The 19,366-nt window shown below is 38.5% G+C and overlaps 1 protein-coding gene across 5 annotated transcripts in view; it reads right to left on the minus strand.

Moving 5' to 3' along the window:
• Nucleotides 1–19,366, minus strand: part of PRCP (prolylcarboxypeptidase) — a 117,636-nt gene that overhangs the window by 70,785 nt on the left and 27,485 nt on the right. For 4 of the 5 annotated variants that reach the window (XM_053561163.1, XM_053561158.1, XM_053561160.1 and 1 more), the window contains 2 exons: nucleotides 5,159–5,299; nucleotides 1,476–1,577 (listed from right to left, as the gene is read on the minus strand). In XM_053561163.1, coding sequence (XP_053417138.1) covers nucleotides 1,476–1,577; nucleotides 5,159–5,299 — 243 coding nt within the window. The remainder of the gene's footprint in view (nucleotides 1–1,475; nucleotides 1,578–5,158; nucleotides 5,300–19,366) is intronic. The other variant, XM_053561162.1, reaches the window with a different exon arrangement.

A 19,366-nucleotide genomic window follows, 5' to 3' on the forward strand; every position in this document is an offset into this window, starting at 1 on the left:
CAGACATATGAAAAAATGCTCATCATCTTTAATCATCAGAGAAATGCAAATCAAAACTACTTTGAGATACCATCTAACTCCAGTGAGACTAGCCTATACCACAAAATCCCAAGACCAGAGATGTTGGCGCGGATGTGGAGAAAAGGGAGCACTTTTGCACTGCTGGTGGGAATGCAAATTAATACATTCCTTTTGGAAAGAGACATGGAGAACACTTAGAGATCTAAAAATAGATCTGCCATTCAATCCTGTAATCCCTCTACTAGGCATATACCCAGAAGACCAAAAATCACATCATAACAAAGATATTTGTACCAGAATGTTTATTGCAGCCCAATTCATAATTGCTAAGTCGTGGAAGAATCCCAAGTGCCCATCGATCCACGAATGGATTAATAAATTGTGGTACATGTACACCATGGAATATTATGCAGCCTTAAAGAAAGATGGAGACTTTACCTCTTTCATGTTTACATGGATGGAGCTGGAACATATTCTTCTTAGTAAAGTATCTCAAGAATGGAAGAAAAAGTACCCAATGTACTCAGCCCTACTATGAAACTAATTTAGGGTTTTCACATGAAAGCTATAACCCAGTTACAACCTAAGAATAGGGGGAAGGGGGAAAGGGAGGGGAGGGAGGGAGGAGGGGGTAGAGGGAAGGGGATTGGTGGGATTACACCAGGGGTGCATCTTACAAGGGTATATGTGAAACTTGGTAAATGGTCTGTAAAGCTAGTGAATGATGCCCCATGATCATATCAATGTACACAGCTATGATTTAATAAAAAAAAAAAGTGACTCTATCTCTAAAAAAAGATAATGCTAAGTTTAAAAAATAATTGATTAAAGAAAAACATTAAGTAACTAACAGGACAAGTGGCAAATTAATACAGCTAGAAACACAAGGGTAGTACATGAGTGACTCAGTTGAGAAAAGGATCCTGTTTTATAAGGAAGAGAGTCTGTAGCAGAGGCCATAGTTCCCTGTGGGTACAGAAAGGGCCAACAGAGAATCCAAGTGGCCAACTGGCCTCACTGAATTATAGAACTTATTTATCCTTATTTTACAGATTGAAAATCACTTTAGTAGATAAATATTTATATACTCATTATATTTTTCCAGTGGAAAGCTCAATAATTTAAGTGTATAATTTATAAAGCAGAATTATTTGCTGATATTTTTTAAATAATGAAAAGCTCCCTATACTGTCTCTGTAGCCACAGAGCAAGATTTACCTGGCTGAGGCTGGCCTAGGCACACTGAGTTAAAAACTAACATTAGGAATTGTAATAATATGGCTAAAAAAACTCAATCTCTTCAAATTGTATATGAAAAGGGAAGTTAAATACAAATTATTCAGATTTCAAGCAGTTCAAGATAAAGTTATCTCATAGTGGCACATGTAATTAGAAAATATCATAAAGTTAAAAAAACAACAACTTTTAAACTTAAAAGTAAAAAGAATACTTACTTTAAATGAATTTTTACCAAATGGTAGGGATTCCCCATAGTAGCGATGTTCAGCAAACACCAACATAGCTTTCAGTTCCTGAGCCACATCCCACATGAACCCCTAGGAAGAATTTCCAAACACACAGGCTAGAATCAGGAAGTGAAAAAAAGTCAATGAACCTTTTTGCATACTGGATGAAATAGATACCAAACTGGACCAATAAGAGACCACTGAAAAGTTACACAATTCATTTGTTCTACAGATAAATGATATAATGGTTGTTTCACTGTTGCACATCAATCTCACATTGTATTAGAGTAAAACATAAAAAATAATCCCAGATCCCTCATCCACTAGTCATTTCAACTCTTCTTAACTCAATACACTAGCCCTAGAATCAACATTATGTCTATAACAGTCTTCAAATTGCACTATGTGCCCAATCTTCTAGGAAAAGGTTAAATTTACCTAAGTAAGATGCCTGTGATAAAAGATAAAACAGTATAAACAAGCACACTAAACTCACTTGGGTTTTATATTAATCTTTTTGTGTGTGTGTTTTTTTTTTTTTTGGTTGCCGTTGCCATTGTTGGTTAGCTGGCCGGGGCCAGGTTCGAACCTGCCAACTGTCGGTGTATGTGGCTGGCACGGTAACCACTGTGCTACAGGCACCAAGCTTACATTAATCTTATTTATTGGAAAATAAGTCACAGCTAACAATAGTTAATATTAGCTGAGTGCTTATAATGTGTCAGATACTGTTCTAAATACATTATATGCATTAATTCACTTAGTTGTCATAACTATCTAAGAAACAGGCACTTTTTTTTTTTTTTTTTGTAGAGACAAGAGTCTCGCTTTATCACCCTTGGTAGAGTGCTGTGGCATTACACTGCTCACAGCAACCTCCAACTCCTGGGCTTAGGCGATTCTCCTGCCTCGGCCTCCCGAGTAGCTGGGATTATAGGTGCCCGCCACAACGCCTGGCTATTTTTTTGTTGCAGTTTGTCCAGGGCCAGGTTTGAAGCCACCACCCTCGGTATACGGGGCCAGTGCCCTACCCACTGACCCACAGGCGCTGCCCATGAGAAACAGGTACTTTGATGATCCCCATTTTACGGACAAGGTCACTGAGACACAGAGTTTGTACAACCTTTGACAGAGCCAAGTTACAAACACAGGTCGCCTGGCTTGTGATCACCAAGCGCTGTTCAATCTCTTTGTTCCAATACGTTTTTTTTCATTTATATCAGTCATGGCCTCAGAATCCTTTTTCAATAAAGCATCCTAAGCAACCAACATCAATCGATTAGATTTAGATTTAGCACAGATTAAAACTATTTGTCATTCCTAGTGTATCTTGTTGCTTTTTAATGAGTTACTACTCTCTAACAAGGACTAAGAAGCTCAGAATGTTTTTGTTTGTTACAATCAATAAATGAACAATTACAAGAGCTGTATATATGAGAAGATAAAGAATTTAACTAGTTATTTTGTTGTTAGTTTCAATGACCCTCACTTTCTCTCTTTAGGATGTACTCAATGCCTGCTCATTTATCTATAGATCGTGCAGCAGCCACCTCAAGCACACCCTCCTCTGTCTGCCTAACCCTGACAATACTGATCACTCCCTCCTTCTCACCACCGAGCTAGCTATAGATTAACAGTACTGTGTTACAATATTTGCTTACATGGGTGTCTTACTCTACCACAATAGTTCTCAACCTTCCTATTGTCGCAACTCTTTAACACAGTCCAAGAAATCGCAACTGACAGGTTGAGAACCGCTGCTCTATCTGATTGTGAGAATCTTAAGAGTAAAGACTTTCCATTAAAATATCCAGACCTCTGTGGAATGGACCTCAGGCTTTGAAAGGAAGCAATTTCATTAAACTGGTTCACAATGTAATAAATGATTATTTGCTTACATCTATTTCAGGGGTATTTTTATTTTTCAAAAAAGGTTCATGTAATATATTAACATTTATGAACATTATATGCTTGCAAGTCCCTTGATCTTATTTAGTCTTTACAACAACTCTGTGAAGTAGATATTGTTCCTATACCCATTTAACAGATGACAAGACTGAGTCACAGAATAAGAAATTTTCCCAAAGTCACAAAGCAAAGTGCCAAATTCAGATCTCATTAGTCTGGTTGAAGTCTTCACTCTTGACTGCTGTGCTGCACTGCCTCTCAATAAATTAAAGTCCTAAAGTGTGTGTGCATTGGAACACTTTGGTATGTAAAGAAAGGTATATGGGGCTGTGGAAGTGCCAGGATCTGCCCTTCTGGGGTCTGCCTCTAGTCAGTTCCCTAAAACTGTTCCAGCACTGTGTATCTCCTCCTTCCTGCCACTTCTGAAGACGGAGATTCCTCAGCAAGCCTTACGTTTTGCCATAGTGCCTGTCAGAACTATGGAGTCTGGGGGAGGCAGGAGTAGCTACCTGCCTATAATAAAGAAAAATAAAAACTAGGAAAATCACTGAACAGGAGAAGCTACCCTGTGGCCTTGGCATAAAAGAAAAGTCACACACCAAAAAAAGAAGAGACAAAGCAGCCTCTGTTGTTTCATAGAACAGAGCAGAAATCTGCTGGAAAGAAGTTCTGATTTCATTTGTCACTGATCTAAAAGAAACAAGATATCTTAGGATCTCATGTCTCAGGGAATTACTTATCTTCAAGTAAAGTACTATATTTAGATTCTTAACATTCCTAAAAAAAAAAAAAAATAGGAATGAAGAATGCATTAACAATATAGGTGGATTAATATCTTTACTCTCAATTCCTATCTGTTCAACAAACATTGACTAAGACCTCCTGAATACAAGGCACCAGGCCAGACACAGGCATTGGAGATAATAAGATTCAGTCCCCACTTTAAGGCATTTCACATACTAGCTTTTTGGTAAAGAGTTGACATTTTCTAGTCACAGCACTGACACGTTGAAAAGGAGAATTTCTTCCCTTCACATGTCCTTATAATTTAAATTTTGTTAATAAAGTATTATTATAGAAGTTGATAGTGTAGTCAAGGAAGCAAACTAGCAGGCAACTCTATTTTAACCCTTACAAACACAAGAAAATGGTAGAACCAGAAAGCTAAACTAAAATATAGTTACCACTTTACATTTTCCCATCCCTGTTTGACCATCAAACTTAAATACTTTTTCTTATTTGAATTGGCTTTAAGTTTTATTCATTCATTCATTTAACCAATATTTATTATATGTTAAATAATAAATATTAGTTTGTGCCTAATACAGTCCTGAACTCCGAAAACATAACAATGAACAGACATACAAAAATCCCTACCCTTGTGTTTACCTTCCAGAGCCCATAATCAAACAAACTATATGCAAAAACAATCTTATGCCTATTTCCCTTATATCCCTGTTCACTCCAGAAATAAGATAAAACATTTCTAATTCAATTTTCAAAAAATAGTATGTCATTCTTTTTATTTGTAATTCTTTTAGGCTAAACATGGAGACTTACTGGATATCTGTATTTATTCTTCTATGAACTGCCTATTTATTACTTTTGCTATTTTTCTATTATTAGTGAGTTTATCTTTTTGTTAACTTTAAAGAACTACCATTAAGAACAGAAATGGTTGGTTAAATATATTGCAGAACAGTTTTCCGTATTATCATAATAAAAGGCAAATTGATACTGGAATTTCACAAATCTACACATACCGTATTATTGCAAAACCAGATGATGTCCCCTTCATTACCAGTGTAGAAAAGTATTGACCCACCATCTTTCTTCCAGTATTCATTAGCTATTAGATACCGCTGATTAAAAGTTTTCACAGAATTAAATCCAAAATGATCAATCTATAATAAAAATAGACAAAACAGATTTAAAGGAAAGTAATTAAATGAGATGGACATAAATGAAATTAAATTACTTCTTCCAGTAAAAATCAACCTATATTATAAAAATAATCACAAAAAATTAGTTTTGCTATTAATACTAATATTAATATTAGTATTTTAAAATTATTTTCTTTTTTTGACAGGGTCTTGCCCTGTTGCCCAGGCTAGGGTACAGTGTCATCATCATAGATGCAACCCTGAACTCCTGGACTCAGGTGATCCTCCCACGTCAGCCTTCCAAGAAGCTAAGGACTGTAGGTATACAATGCCATGCCCATCTAATTTTTGTTTTTGTTTTTTTTTTTAGTAGACAGTGTCTTGCTATGTTGCTCACATTCAACTCAAACTCCTGGCCTCAAGTGATCCTCCCACCAGCCTGAGCCTCCCAAAGTGCTGGGATTACAGTTTTATATTGTAATATAAAAGCAATATTTGTTATTGGAGGTCATGATTTTCAGAGGAAAAGAAAAGATACAATTATAAAATTAGGTAGCTGCTTTTAAAACATGTTAAAAATTGAATTGCTAATACAAATAAAAACCCATATTTTATCTCTCTCTCTCTCTTTTCTTTCTTTTTTTTTTTTTAGAGACAAGGTCTTTCTCAGGCTGGTCTTGAACCTGTGAGCTCAGGCAATCCACCTGCCTCGGCCTCCCAAGTGCTGGGATTACAGGTGTTGAGCCACCGCACCTGGCCTATTTTCTCATTTCTTAAGTTGCATATATATATTTATGGTATGTAACATGATATTTTCAAATACATATACATTGTAAAATGGCTAAATAGGGCTAATTAATGTAAGCATTATCTCACATGTTTATCCTTTTTTGTGGTGAGAACACAAAAATCTCACTTAGCATGGCTGGGTGTGGTGGCTCACAGCTATAATTCTAGCACTCCGAAGGCTGAGGTGGGTGCATAGCTTGAGCTCAGGAGTTCGAGACCAGCCTGAGCAAGAGCAAGACCCCCATCTTTATTCAAAATAGAAAAACTAGCCAGGAGTTGTGGTTGGCACCTGTAATCCTAGATACTTAGGAGGCTACGGCAGGAGGATCACTTGAGCCCAGGAGTTTGAGGTTGCTGTGAGCTATGATGTTGCCATGGCACTCTACCAAGGGTGACAGAGTGAGACTCTGCCTCCAAAAAGAAAAAAAAAAAATTCTACTCACTTAGAAATTTTCAAGTATAGAGTACATCCCATTATTTTTCAAACTACAAATATCCCTTACTATCTGAATAAAGGCTTTCAGTTAACAAAAGTTCAAGAACTAAATAGACCATAGAAAAGGTCGATAAACCCTGTCCCCCAGGTAGTGTCCAAGTGCCAGGATTTTGATGTCTAATACTATTCTCACTAAAAGAAAGTAGAGCTTGTTAGTAAAGTGGCTGATTGATATTTGGGACAAGGAGGCTAAAAGATAGGCCTACATCTTGCTGTGCAAGGAAGAAAGGAAGTACTCAAGAATGGAGTACCTAACGGACACAGAAGCAACCCACAAGAGACAATCAATTGGCTAACATTTTAATAAACTGAACACCAACAAATTGAACCTAAAAAGAATAATAATTGAAGTTAACTGAAACATTCAATTCATATAAATCCCATTTGTCAGGAAAATATTTTTTGAAAAAAGAAAGAAGGAAAATTATTTGACATGTTCACTTAGACTCCTTACTTTAAACTGGCGATTAAAAGGTTAAAAATTCATAACCTGTCTTTCCAACGGAATTATATTTGAGGTTACCAGATAGTTCCAGTTGATTAAGAAAAGCTGAGTGTAGTCAAATGAGGTCAAATTTAGGAATGACAAAATTAGAAAAAATGATCATTTAAATTTGCCTTTTCAAGCAAAACTTATTAATTGGTCTGAGACACATTAGGAGAATAGATATCAGAAAGACAGACATTCATAGAGTATCAATGTAGCACCATAAGAAACACTGTTTTTCAAAAAAAAAAAAAAAAGAAACACTGTCTTGTCACAGGGGAAAACGTAACTTTATAATGGAAGGATCAGGGTTAATCTAATGATCAGTGTCAGCATCATTAATGTGGGGTAGGCTGGGATTACGTGTCTCCTGATGTGGCACAGAATGAAGCACATATCACCTTTGATGTATTCCAGCCAAAAACATTCAACTTGTATCTTAACCCAGCCGTTGGATCTAATTTCTAGGTTCTAGAAATTAGAGGGTAGAAAGCAAGTTGAAAACACACTAAAGAGGCAATCAGATAAATCTGAAGGTGAGACATTTTACAAGACAATGGCAAGGCAATGTCATGAAAAAAGGACTGTTTGGGATCAAATGGATTTTAAGAAACATAATCAGGTACAATGCATGATCCTGGATTAGCTTCTAGTTTGAACAAACAAGATACAAATGACACTGGCTACAATTGGGTTAATTTTAATATGGACTAGGTATTAAATGATACAGGTAAAATATGTCTAATCCAAAAATTGGAAATCAGAAGTGCTCTCATATCCAAAACTTTCTGAATTGTCAACATGATGCTCAAAGGAAATACTCATTTCAAATTTTGGATTTTGGGGTCAGGAATGCTCAACCAGTAATGATAATCAAATATTCCAAAATAAAAAAAAAATAGTAAATCTGAACTACTTCTAGTCCCAAATATTCCAGATAAGGGATATTCAAACTGTACTATGGACTTTTTATGATCATGCCACGGCACTCCAGCCTGAGTGACAAAGACCATATCTATAAATATAAAATAAAATGAAATAAGTAAAACAGATGGACTCCCTGCACCCAGTTCTATCAACACACACATACACAAACACGCACAGTTACACTTCATATTCATACCACACGTCCTAAAATGCAGGTGTCTCAATACTACCTTAACTGCATTCTTCCTGATATCCACTGTCATCATTATATGTAGTCCTATAATGTAGGCTATTCTAACCTACAGACTGCCTACTTTTCAGGAAAATAAGCAGTTTGTAAGGAACAGGTACATAGTTATGATGTCCAGGTACTATAAATCCCTCCCATTGTATATGTTCCTTTCTTTCTTTCTTTTTTGAGACAGAGTCTCACTATGTTGCCTCACCCTCAGTAGAGTGCTGTACCATCACAGCTCACAGCAACCTCAAACTCTTGGGCTTAAGCCACTCTCTTGCCTCTGCTTCCCAAGTTCGAACCCCCTAGCAACTGTGCATGTGACCTGAGCCCTAGCTGCTGAGCTACAGCACCAAGCCTGTATATATTAATTTACTCACTCATTCAACAAGCATCTATTGAACTCCTATTCTGGGCCAAGTACTGAGCTTAGCAATGGGATAAAGAGTTGGCTAGGCTATAGCCCCTGTATTTCTTAAACTAATTCATCTACATCCAGTCAGCCTAAAAATAAAACAGAGCAAGAAAAACAAACAGATAGTGAAGGGAAGATAAACAAGTGATCCCATCTGTTTCCATTCTATTAGACCATGTGCAGTCCTCAGACTGGCAGCATCAGCATCACCTGGACACCTGTTAGAAATGCAGTCCCTGTGGCCAAATCCCAGACTCCGGCAATCAGAAACTATGGAGACAGAACCCAGTAATCTGCACTTTAACAAGCCCTCCAGGTGATTCTGACATATAGCAAACGTTTTAAAAACCACTTAGTAAAAATAAGCACCAAAATAAGACACAAGTTTTCTCTTCTATCTAAAATGGTACAAGCTCCCCATCACGCTGAATGAGACTCTGGTGTCTAAAGATTTGAATTATCACCCAAGACAGCCCCAAATACAAGCCAACTGTATCATTTGAAGCTTGACAGGAAAAAAGCAAATGAGAGGACTTGTTGAAGCTCAACAGCTTTCAACAAGGGAAGAAACACTGGCTGTCTTAACCTTTAAGAAATCAAGTACTTGGGAGGCTAAGGCAAGAGAATTGCTTAAGCCCAAGAGTTTGAGGTTGCTGTGAGCTGTGACACCACAGCACTCTACTGTGGGCAACATAGTGAGACTCTATTGCAAAAAAATAAAAAAGAAATCAAGTACTTGGCTCTCTAATAAGATGCCTTCCCATGGGATTTTTTATTTTTTTAAGAGAAAGAATCATATTCTGTCACCAAAGCTGGACTGCAGTGGCATAATCATAGTTCACCATAACCTTAAATTCCTGGGCTTAAACAATCCTCCTGCCTCAGCATCCCTGGTAGCTTGGACTATCATAACACTGGCTAAATCATATCTTTTGTAAAGATGGGCCCTGGGAGAGGCTGGGGGAAGGGAAGGGGGAGTCTTCCCATGTTGCCCAGGCTGGTCTCAACTCCTGGCCTCAAGTGATCCTTCCACCTCTGCCAACCAAAGCATTAAGATTACAGGCATGAGCCACTATGCCTGACCTCCCATTGGATTCTTGATGACAATTCTGCCATAATGATTTTCACCTTACCCACCAACTTTAGAACCTATCCTTATAAAATGAGATATTGCTGTAGTTTTTAAAAGCAGCCCACACGAAAACACATTCAGTAACCTAAAAGGATTCAAATTTGAAAACATAGGTACGTGTTTGTATATGTTATGCTAAATTGGTAAAACATTCTTGCCAGTGGAAATAGCTTTCATCTTAGAATTACAAGGGCCATGAGAACTTCAGGAAAAGGGAAAGCCAAATTCCCTCATGTGGCTACTACCCCCAGGGCATTCCAGGAATCAGCCTTAATTGCTATGACTGGGAAAAAAGGAGGAGGAACCTTGGTATGGTAGAAAGCAAGTAGGTTGGCGAGTTAACAAACCTGAACTTGAATCTCTATTAGCTGTGAGCCCTCAGGTAAATCACTTAACTTCTCTGAGCCCTGGGATCTTCCTACATAAAATTAAGATAATACAGGTTGAAAAGATTGTTTTGAGGATAAAGAAAGTGTACCTAAAGTACTAGGTGCAGTTCCTATGTATAAACTGCTCAGTAAATATTAGTTCTCCTCTTCAGCCCATTTGCACACAATCCTAAACACGGAGTATTTAGATGGGAGAGAGATGACGACGCTGTTTACAGAATTACAGGAAGTATCCTTTGATTGTCAAAATCCCCAGTTTTGTGAGTGCTTCACTTAAATATTAAACAAGCAGAAACACACAGGAAAATATTCTTTGCACAATATTAATTTGCAAAATTTTCTTGCTCCTCTCCATCATCACGGACATCAACTTTCAGCTACGAAATAGTTTTCAAAGCCTAATGGCAGGCACACTGGGGGCAGTGCGCCCTCTGCTGCTGAGAAGTGGAGCCACATGCCACTTCCAGTTCCAGGCTCCTCAATCAAGAACGATTTTATAAATCATTACACATATAAATCACTACACAATCTCTATTGTTCAGCTGAAGAAACTGGGCTCGAGAAAGTCAAGTGACTTGGCCAAGGTTACAAATCAGAGTCAGAGCTGAAGCTTTAAATTATTTTTGTAATTTGATTTTTTGAAACTGAAACAAACAATAGTGCTGTAACAAGACAAGCATAACCTCAAAAAGGAAAGACACCTCTAGTCATGCACAACAGTGCTTTCTTGAATGTGGTTCAAGAAATCCGCCCCCCCCCACCCCTTTACCATGGAGTGAAGAAATGTATCTGTGGGAACTAGTAGGCAAGAAGAAACAAAGAGACCATCATTTAAATAAAGTTCATTGTGACAAAAATAATTATTTGGACTTTAAAACTGCTGAAGAATAAACTTCACATTCAGAAAAATAAGTAAGAACATTACATCTGTTAGAAACAGTTTTGGTGGCAATTTGGGAGCAGTAGAAGTGGGAGGGGGAGAGATGGGGAAAAATAACACAGAGCCAACTTCAGGCCTGGCTTAGTGCTACTACTGCCTTATGGAGATGTCCTCCCCCCTCCCCACCTGCACTTCCACTGCCCCAGTTTTACAGCTAGGAGGCTGATGCTCAGAGAGGTCAGATAACTTGCCCAAAGTAAGTATGATTCTTTTTTGCTCTCTTCCCCTCCCCCCTCCCCTTCTCTTTTCCAGACAGACAGAATCTTACTCTGTTGCCCAGGGTAGAGTGCCATGGCATCAGCCTAGTTCACAGCAACCTCAAACTCCTGAATTCAAGCTCCTGATTCAGCTTCCTGAGTAGCTGAGAACGCAGGCAACGGCCACAGTCTCTGGCTAATTTTTCTATTCTTAGTAGAGACTAGAGTGTCACTCTTGCTCAGGCTGGCTTCAAACTCCTAAACTCAAGCAATCCTCTGCCTTTGCCTCCCAGAGTACTAGGATTATAGGCGTGAGCACCACACCTAGCTACAAGTATGATTCTTTTCAGGAGCTTTTAACACCTTCCTAATCCTGATCTGTCTCTTCTTTTCATTCTACGTAGTAACACACTTCTGCAGATATGACAGACTAAACTTCAATCCTCAGAAAAGAACACTAGAATGAGTACCTTTCTCCTAAATTTGCAAACTGAAGGACAAATCACCCCAGCCATTTGTTAACAGTTACACTGAAGAATATGTGGAATGTTGATCTTTTCACCAACCTGACTCAATAATCATTCTATACTATTTTTTAAATGCTATTAGGCTACTGATAAAAAACAAATCACATCGACTCTTTCTCAGAAACCTTTAGTTTTAAAAAACTCACTATATAGTTGATTTTATTTAGGCATCCAGACATTTAACAATAGCTCCCTGAAATTTTACTAAAAGATACAAAAAGCATACTCAGAGATATTCATGACCAAAAATAATGGACTCGCAATTCCAATAAATCAAAGTTCCAGGAAGGAGGGCTCTCCAATTTCCAACTCTAATTCAGAGATGCTAAAACAAACAAATAGAGTGGTGCCTGTGGGTCAGTGGGTAGGGCACTGGCCCCATGTACTGAGGGTGGGGGGGTTCGAACCCAGCCCCAGCCAAACTGCAACAAAAAAAATTGCTGAATATTGTGGTGGGTGCCTGTAGTCCCAGCTACTTGGTAGGCTGAGGCAAGAGAATCGCCTAAGCCCAGGAGTTGGAGGTTGCTGTGAGCTGTGACCACAGCACTCTACCAAGGGCAATAAAGTGAGACTCTGTCTCAAATAAATAAATAAATAAATAAATAAAAACCAAAAAATCTTTCTCCCATTTGATGTGTGTGTCCTGTATTAATGTGATGATTGTGGTGTTATATTCTGTTAGAGTTCTTACATGGAGAACAAAACCTGGAAGACAGGTGACGTGTAGGCAGGACCTAGGTTTAAAATTAAAGAAGGGTGAACACATGAAAAAAAATGCTCATCATCCCTAATCAACAGAGAAATGCAAAGCAAAAGCACCCTGAGATATCACTTAACCCCAGTGAGAATGGCCCACATCACAAAGTCTCAAAGGTGCAGATGGTGGTGTGGATGTGGAGAGAGGGGAACACCTTTACCCTGGTGGACTACAAATACAACCTTTTTGGAAGGAAGTTTGGAGAATCCTCAAAGAACTGAAATTAGACCTCCCATTTGACCCTGCAATCCCATTTCTAGCCATCTACACAGAAGAAAAAAAAATCACTTTATCTTAAGGACATTTGCACTAGGCTGTTTATCACAGCTCAATTTAAAATCACCAAAATGTAGAAACAGCCTAAATGCCCACCAACCCAGGAATGGATTAACAAGCTGTGGTTTATGGATACCATGGAATACTATTCAGCCATTTAAAAAGATGGAGACTTTACATCTTTTGTATTAACCTGGATTGAGGTGGAACACATTCTTCTTAGTAAAGCATCACAAGAATGAAGAAGCAAGAATCCAATGTGCTCTATTCTAATATGAAGGCAGTAAATGATCTAATACAAGGTAGGGGGTAGGGGAATGAGGGAGTGGAGAAGGGGAGGAGGGAAGGGGATGGGGAGTCACGATGTATGGCACACTTCTTGGGGATGGGACACAATTATAAGAGGGATTTTACCTAACAAATGCAATCAGTGTAACCTAATTCTCTGTATCCTCAATAAATCCCAATCAAAACGATCTGAAAAAAATATATATTGAAGAAAGGTGGATGGTGAGGGACAAGGTTCTACTGTTTTCTGTCATTCAGGGAAAGCCCCAGAGTTAGGGCAAGATCAGAGACCATGCCAAATCTTGAGTCAGACCACCTGCTGTTAGGTGACTCCCTGTTTATTTCCATTTTATTATGTCTGGGCTCTTCAAAAACCCTGCTTAAATATTCTATGTTTACTCATTTGTACAATGGGGATGCCAGGAAGCACTGGAGACTAAATTCGACTTAAAATTAAAGAAGAAATAGTATCCCTTGAAGATAACATGGTGGTAGAAAGGGAAATAATGACAAGTCCTTCCAAGAGGAAGATGAGTCTAAGAAACAGGAATTGTCCCTCCCTCCCCACAGGGATGCTCTCTTCACTGCCAAGCTCAGATTTTAACAAGGAAGGTAGAAGTTTCCTCAGAGACATTCTTCAAATAAAATCATCTCTGCATGCCGTTAAGACACTGCTCGTTTTATACATCCTTCCATTCATATTAACTAAGAGACAACTGCATTCCCTTCCTTCTATGCCTTTTGTAACATGCTAATTTTAAAAAGGAGACTCTTAGAAAAAAATTATTTAAAGAGAAGATGGTAAATGAGGAATAGAAAAAAAGAAGTAAAAATGGAAGAGTCTCCCATGGAAAAAGTCTGGTGACTCAGCCTCCTATGCTTATAAGTGGGTAGTTTGAAAAGCAAGAACACAATAGTTACCACAGTGCCCTCAGACAAGACAGACACTTTACAAATAATTGTTAAACGAAAGCAGTTCAAATCTAAATCAGCAGTTTTCCATGTTTCTGAGTATGAGGTCCCTTTGTTAATGTTAAAACTATAATAGATGTATTATATTTTAGAAGCCCAGTGCTTGAGAAAATATGAAATCTATTATAAATACCATATTGGTATAAATGAATACCATAACAACTAATTACATTTGAAAAAACTGCATATGCTTGGTAGGAAAATGGATTCAAACACCCTCTCCAAAAACTGTAATGTTCAGTAACCACCCTTTTCCTGACCAAGAACACTGGGCCCCAGAGAGGGCATCACATTCTAAACTACCAAAATGTTATGAAATAAAATACTTTCTGCTCTACTGCTAAAACAGAAGTGGAGATATCCTGTCCTTAAGGACACCTAGAATGTTCCAGTACTCAAGAAATAGCATGTTTTGTCAAACAAGTGTTTCATCACTGTGAAGTGTTTCATCATTTTAGATACTGAAATCAACTGTTGGCCAAACAGCTCCACGAGAGCACCACAATATTTCTGATGGCTTCAGAAAGCTTGAATTACCTGGCCACAGCTTTAGCTCTCAAATTAGAGATTAAGTGCTGCTTCAATTGTTAAATACGGTACATAAATTTTCGGAAATGTTACACCATCAGAGGGCGCTCTTGTATAAGTAGTAGAGTGGGAGAGACCATTAAGTTTTCAATTAGATTCATAAAATTTTAGGACAAGGTAATTATATTTCAAGTTCAAACTCTTAGATAAAAAAAAAAAGGAGAAACACAGATACCAACTATTTGAAGTATTTATTTCTAAATAAATATAGATCATTGAAATATGGCAATCACCTCCCTTTTTAAAGTTAAGGTTCAAAATTTATGCTGTTGGGCGGCGCCTGTGGCTCAGTGAGTAGGGCGCCGGCCCCATATACCGAGGGTGGTGGATTCAAACCCAGCCCCGGCCAAACTGCAACCAAAAAATAGCCGGGCGTTGTGGCGGGCGCCTGTAGTCCCAGCTGCTCGGGAAGCTGAGGCAAGAGAATCGCGTAAGCCCAAGACTTAGAGGTTGCTGTGAGCCGTGTGACGCCACGGCACTCTACCAAGGGCGGTACAGTGAGACTCTGTCTCTACAAAAAAAAAAAAAAAAAATTTATGCTGTTAAAAATCAGGAGAGTTGGTTACATTGCAGGGAAAAAGTGATTCTAAAAGACAATGAGGGGGGTGGTGCCCATAGCTCAGTGGGTAGGGTGCTGGCCACATGCACCAGGGCTGCCGGGGTTGATGGGTTCAAACCCAGCCCTGGCCTGCTAAAAAAAATAAATAAATAAATAAATAGCCAGGTGTTGTGGTGGGTGCCTGTAGTCCCAGCTATACTTGGGAGGCTGAGGCAAGAAAAGTGCTTGAGCCCAAGAGTTTGAGGTTGCTGTGAGCTGTGACGTCACAGTACTCTACCAAGGGCAGCAAAGTGAGACTCTGTCTCAAAAAATAAATTAATTAAATAAAATAAAAGACAATGAGGGGATTCTGAAGCTAGGATTGTGCATTTTCCTACATGTATAATAGTAACATGATTAAACATATTTGCAAAAGTGAGACTGTCTCAAAAAAAAAGTTTCACTTAAGTGACAGATTAATAGAGAAACCTGGACAATAAAATTTTAGAACCTGGAGACACACCTTGGAGACAATCTTGGTTAATGATTGTCAACCCTGATTGTCCATGAGGATCACCTTGGTTGCTTAAAAAAAAGAGTACCAATATTGGGACCCTATCCCAGACCATTTAATTTCCTTAAATTGGCTCTAGGGGATCCTCTTACTTTTCTGATGAAGGCCTAAGTTTCCTTTAATTGCACCTGTTTCTAAAGCTAGTGGTGGCAGTGAGAGGGCAGCACCAGTCTCAGGTCAATGTTCTCCTAGCAGGGAACAGTTTTTGAAGTTGTATTTCTCTCTTTCACCCCATTTTATTCAGTTCCAGATGGAAATGGTGATCCTCCATTTTTTCACACCATTTTTTTCTTTAACCTCTGCATTTACCAAACACCAACTGTGTCTCGGAAGGACTTTTTTTTATTATTTTTTTTTTATTGAATCATAACTTTGTACATTGATGCATTTATGGGGTTTAGGGTACTGCTTTGATATACAATGTGAAATGCTTACATTGAACTAAGTAACACATCCATCACAATTATACTCATTTCTTAATAGTTTTGAAATGTACCATTGCATCTCGGAAGGATTTCTCTTGAAAAATAACTTGTACACTCCAGACTTTTGAAGAGTCCCTAACCAGGGACACTCAGAATAAACTGAGAGCATTTGGAAAAAAAGAAAACATATTTGCAAACATTAAAAATTTCATTTAAGATTATTATATATGTTTACATGTCTATTTCACCATTCAGTCATATGTAAATCATATAACACTAAATCACATCAGTATTAAACTTTAATTTCATTTAAAACTATTTATGGATTATCCACTAAATGGCAGACATCAAGGAAAGAACTGAGTAAGATATAATTCCATCTCTCAAGTACTGAATGTAATGAAAGTAGTGAACTTAGTAACAATCACACAATGGTTGGTTCAGTTCTATATACAGAACACTGTGGAAGCTCAGAAGCCAAAGTTATCATTCAGCCTAGGGGAATCACCGAAGACCTTATTTACCAAGAAAGTTCCATCTGAGCTGAAGCTAGAAGGATACCAAGAATTTTTCAGGTACAGAAGAGACCCAAGAGCAAAGGGAGCAAAAACGTGCAAATCTCTGATGAACTGTGCAGAACAAGCATAAATTCAAGAATTGCTTTATGGCAGAAGGTATATGGTTTATGACAGGAAGACATGGGAGATGAGATTAGATTCACTGGGCTGCCACAGATTTGGATGAAAATCTCCCTATAAAGAGAAACCCAGCTAAAATCTGAATTGTTTCTATAAACCAATAGTGAACGAAATAGGTCTTCTGGGACTAGAGACTTAGAGACAGGGCTTTGTTTTGTTCACTGCTAGGTCCACAGTGACGAGAACAATGCCTGGCACACAGTAGATCAATGGACATACAGAGAATAAGTGAACGCATGCATAAATCATGACCCTGTGGTTGGTATAAAAGCAGACCCAAGATGACTTCAGAGAACAACATGACCTACAGCAATGAGAATGGAGGTAAAGTTTCCATGAAAATCAAGTTTGTGCAGGCTTATTTATTGGGTGGGTCTGTTACGGGCTTTGGAAAAGTTGCACAATGCTATAGTTGAATGTGCTTTTTGCCCAGTAACAAATACATACCTAAGGGAGAATCCAAGCCCCAAATCTAAGACCAACAGTTTTGGTCTTTGCAGGCTACTGAGCAAGCAAAAACTGTCTTCTGCTGGGGTAAGAAACATGGAGATAACTACCAGTAACACAGAGGGCACTGAGTGTAGGCAGGAGAAAGACTAATCAGTATTATACCAAAGCATATTACCTAAAATATACTTGACCTTGGGGCATGGTCATAGTTAAAGTTGTTATGGCTGAAAGAACTTGAAAGCTGTGGCTTTCAGCCAGGACGTGATATCTTGACCTGCATATCAAATTCCTATAAAATGATTAACAAATGGCCCATTTAGCAGATACCAGTGTTTGGTGAACCCAAAATGTTGATTTGATCAATGTGCAAAATACACTTTCCATAGTAGAGTTTTAAGAAGAAAGAAAAAACGTGGGAGAGGTATAATGCACTAGGATACAAAATAATTAGAGGGATAGTTGAGATGACTGGTGAGTGTGGGTATGTCATACGGGGGATCCTGAGGAGGCAGGAGATAATGGTGTCAACAGCACACGTGGAAGGATTTGATTTGGGCAAGGCGAGGAAACAGGTGCAGAAGGAGTCACCCTTCTAAGTAGAGAAGGAAGAAAGTGAAGGGGTTCTAGCTAAAATGTCTCCCATCTAACACTTTAGTTTTTTTTTTTTCCAGATTAATATGAGGGTACAAATGATTAGATTACATTGTTTGTATTTGTTTGGTAAAGTCCAAGTTATAGTTGAGCTCTTCACCTAGGGAGTGTGCTGTATACCCTTACACTGTGCCCATTAGGTGAGAGTTTACCAATTCCCTCTCTCTCCTCCCCTTTCTCTTCCCTCCTTCTCCCCCACTTGAAATACTTATGTTTTTCTTTTCATGTGGGTATGCAGTTGTTTTTCTATTGGTTTCATACTAGTATTGAGTGCACTGCATACTTCTTTTCCGTTCTTGTGATACTGTACTAAGGAGAATGTTTTTCAACCCTATCCAGATTAATACAAAAGATGTAAAGTCTCTGTCTTTTTTATGGCTAAATAGTATTCCATGTTATACATATACCATAGTTTATTAATCCATTCATGGGTTAATGGCCACTTGGGTTGATTCCACATCTTGGCAATTGTGAACTGAGCTGCGATAATCATTCTACTGCAAATGTCCTCATGGTAAAATGATTTTTTTTTCTTCTGGGTGGATACCTAGTAATGAGATTTTAAGATCAAATGAAAGGCGTGGCACCTGTGGCTCAGTGGGAAGGGTGGTGGGTTTAAACCAGCCCCGGCCAAACTGCAACAAAAAATAGCTGGGCATTGTGGCAGGCGCTTATAGTCCCAGCTACCTGGGAGCCTGAGGCAAGAGAATTGCCTAAGCCTAGGAGTTGGAGGTTGCTGTGAGCTGTGATGCCACAGTACTCTACTCAGGGCGACAAAGTGAAACTGTCTCCAAAAAAGAAAGATAGATCAAATGAAAGGTCTACTTTTACTGCTTTGAGGATTTTCCATACTTCTTTCCAAAGAGGCTATATTAGTTGCCCCCAGCAGTGTTCAAGTGTTCCCTTCTCTCCACATCCACCCCAACATCTGCAGCTTTGGGACTTTGTGATGTGGGCCATTGTCACTGGGGGTAGGTGCTATCTCAGAGTGGTTTTGATTTGCATTTCTCTGATTAGGGACGATGAACATTCATCCGTCTTCTTCAGAGAAGGTTCTATTCATGTCTCTGGCCCATTTCTAAATGGAATTGTTTATTCTTTTCTTTTTCATTAGTTTGAGTTCTCTGCAGATTCTAGTTATCAGCCCTTTGTCAGATTCATAGCATGCAAACATCTCCCATCCTAAAGGTTGTCAGTTTGCTTTAGTCGTTGTGCTCTTAGCTGTGCAGAAGCTTTTTAGCTTGATCATGTTCCCGTTATTTATTTTTGGTGTTGCTGCAATTGCTAAAGGGTACTTCATTCCATATGTAATCAGAAATACCCCCAAAGAGCAAATG

The sequence above is a fragment of the Nycticebus coucang genome, chromosome 14 (genome assembly GCF_027406575.1).
Source record: "Nycticebus coucang isolate mNycCou1 chromosome 14, mNycCou1.pri, whole genome shotgun sequence".
In the NCBI taxonomy this organism is placed as follows: domain Eukaryota; kingdom Metazoa; phylum Chordata; class Mammalia; order Primates; family Lorisidae; genus Nycticebus; species Nycticebus coucang.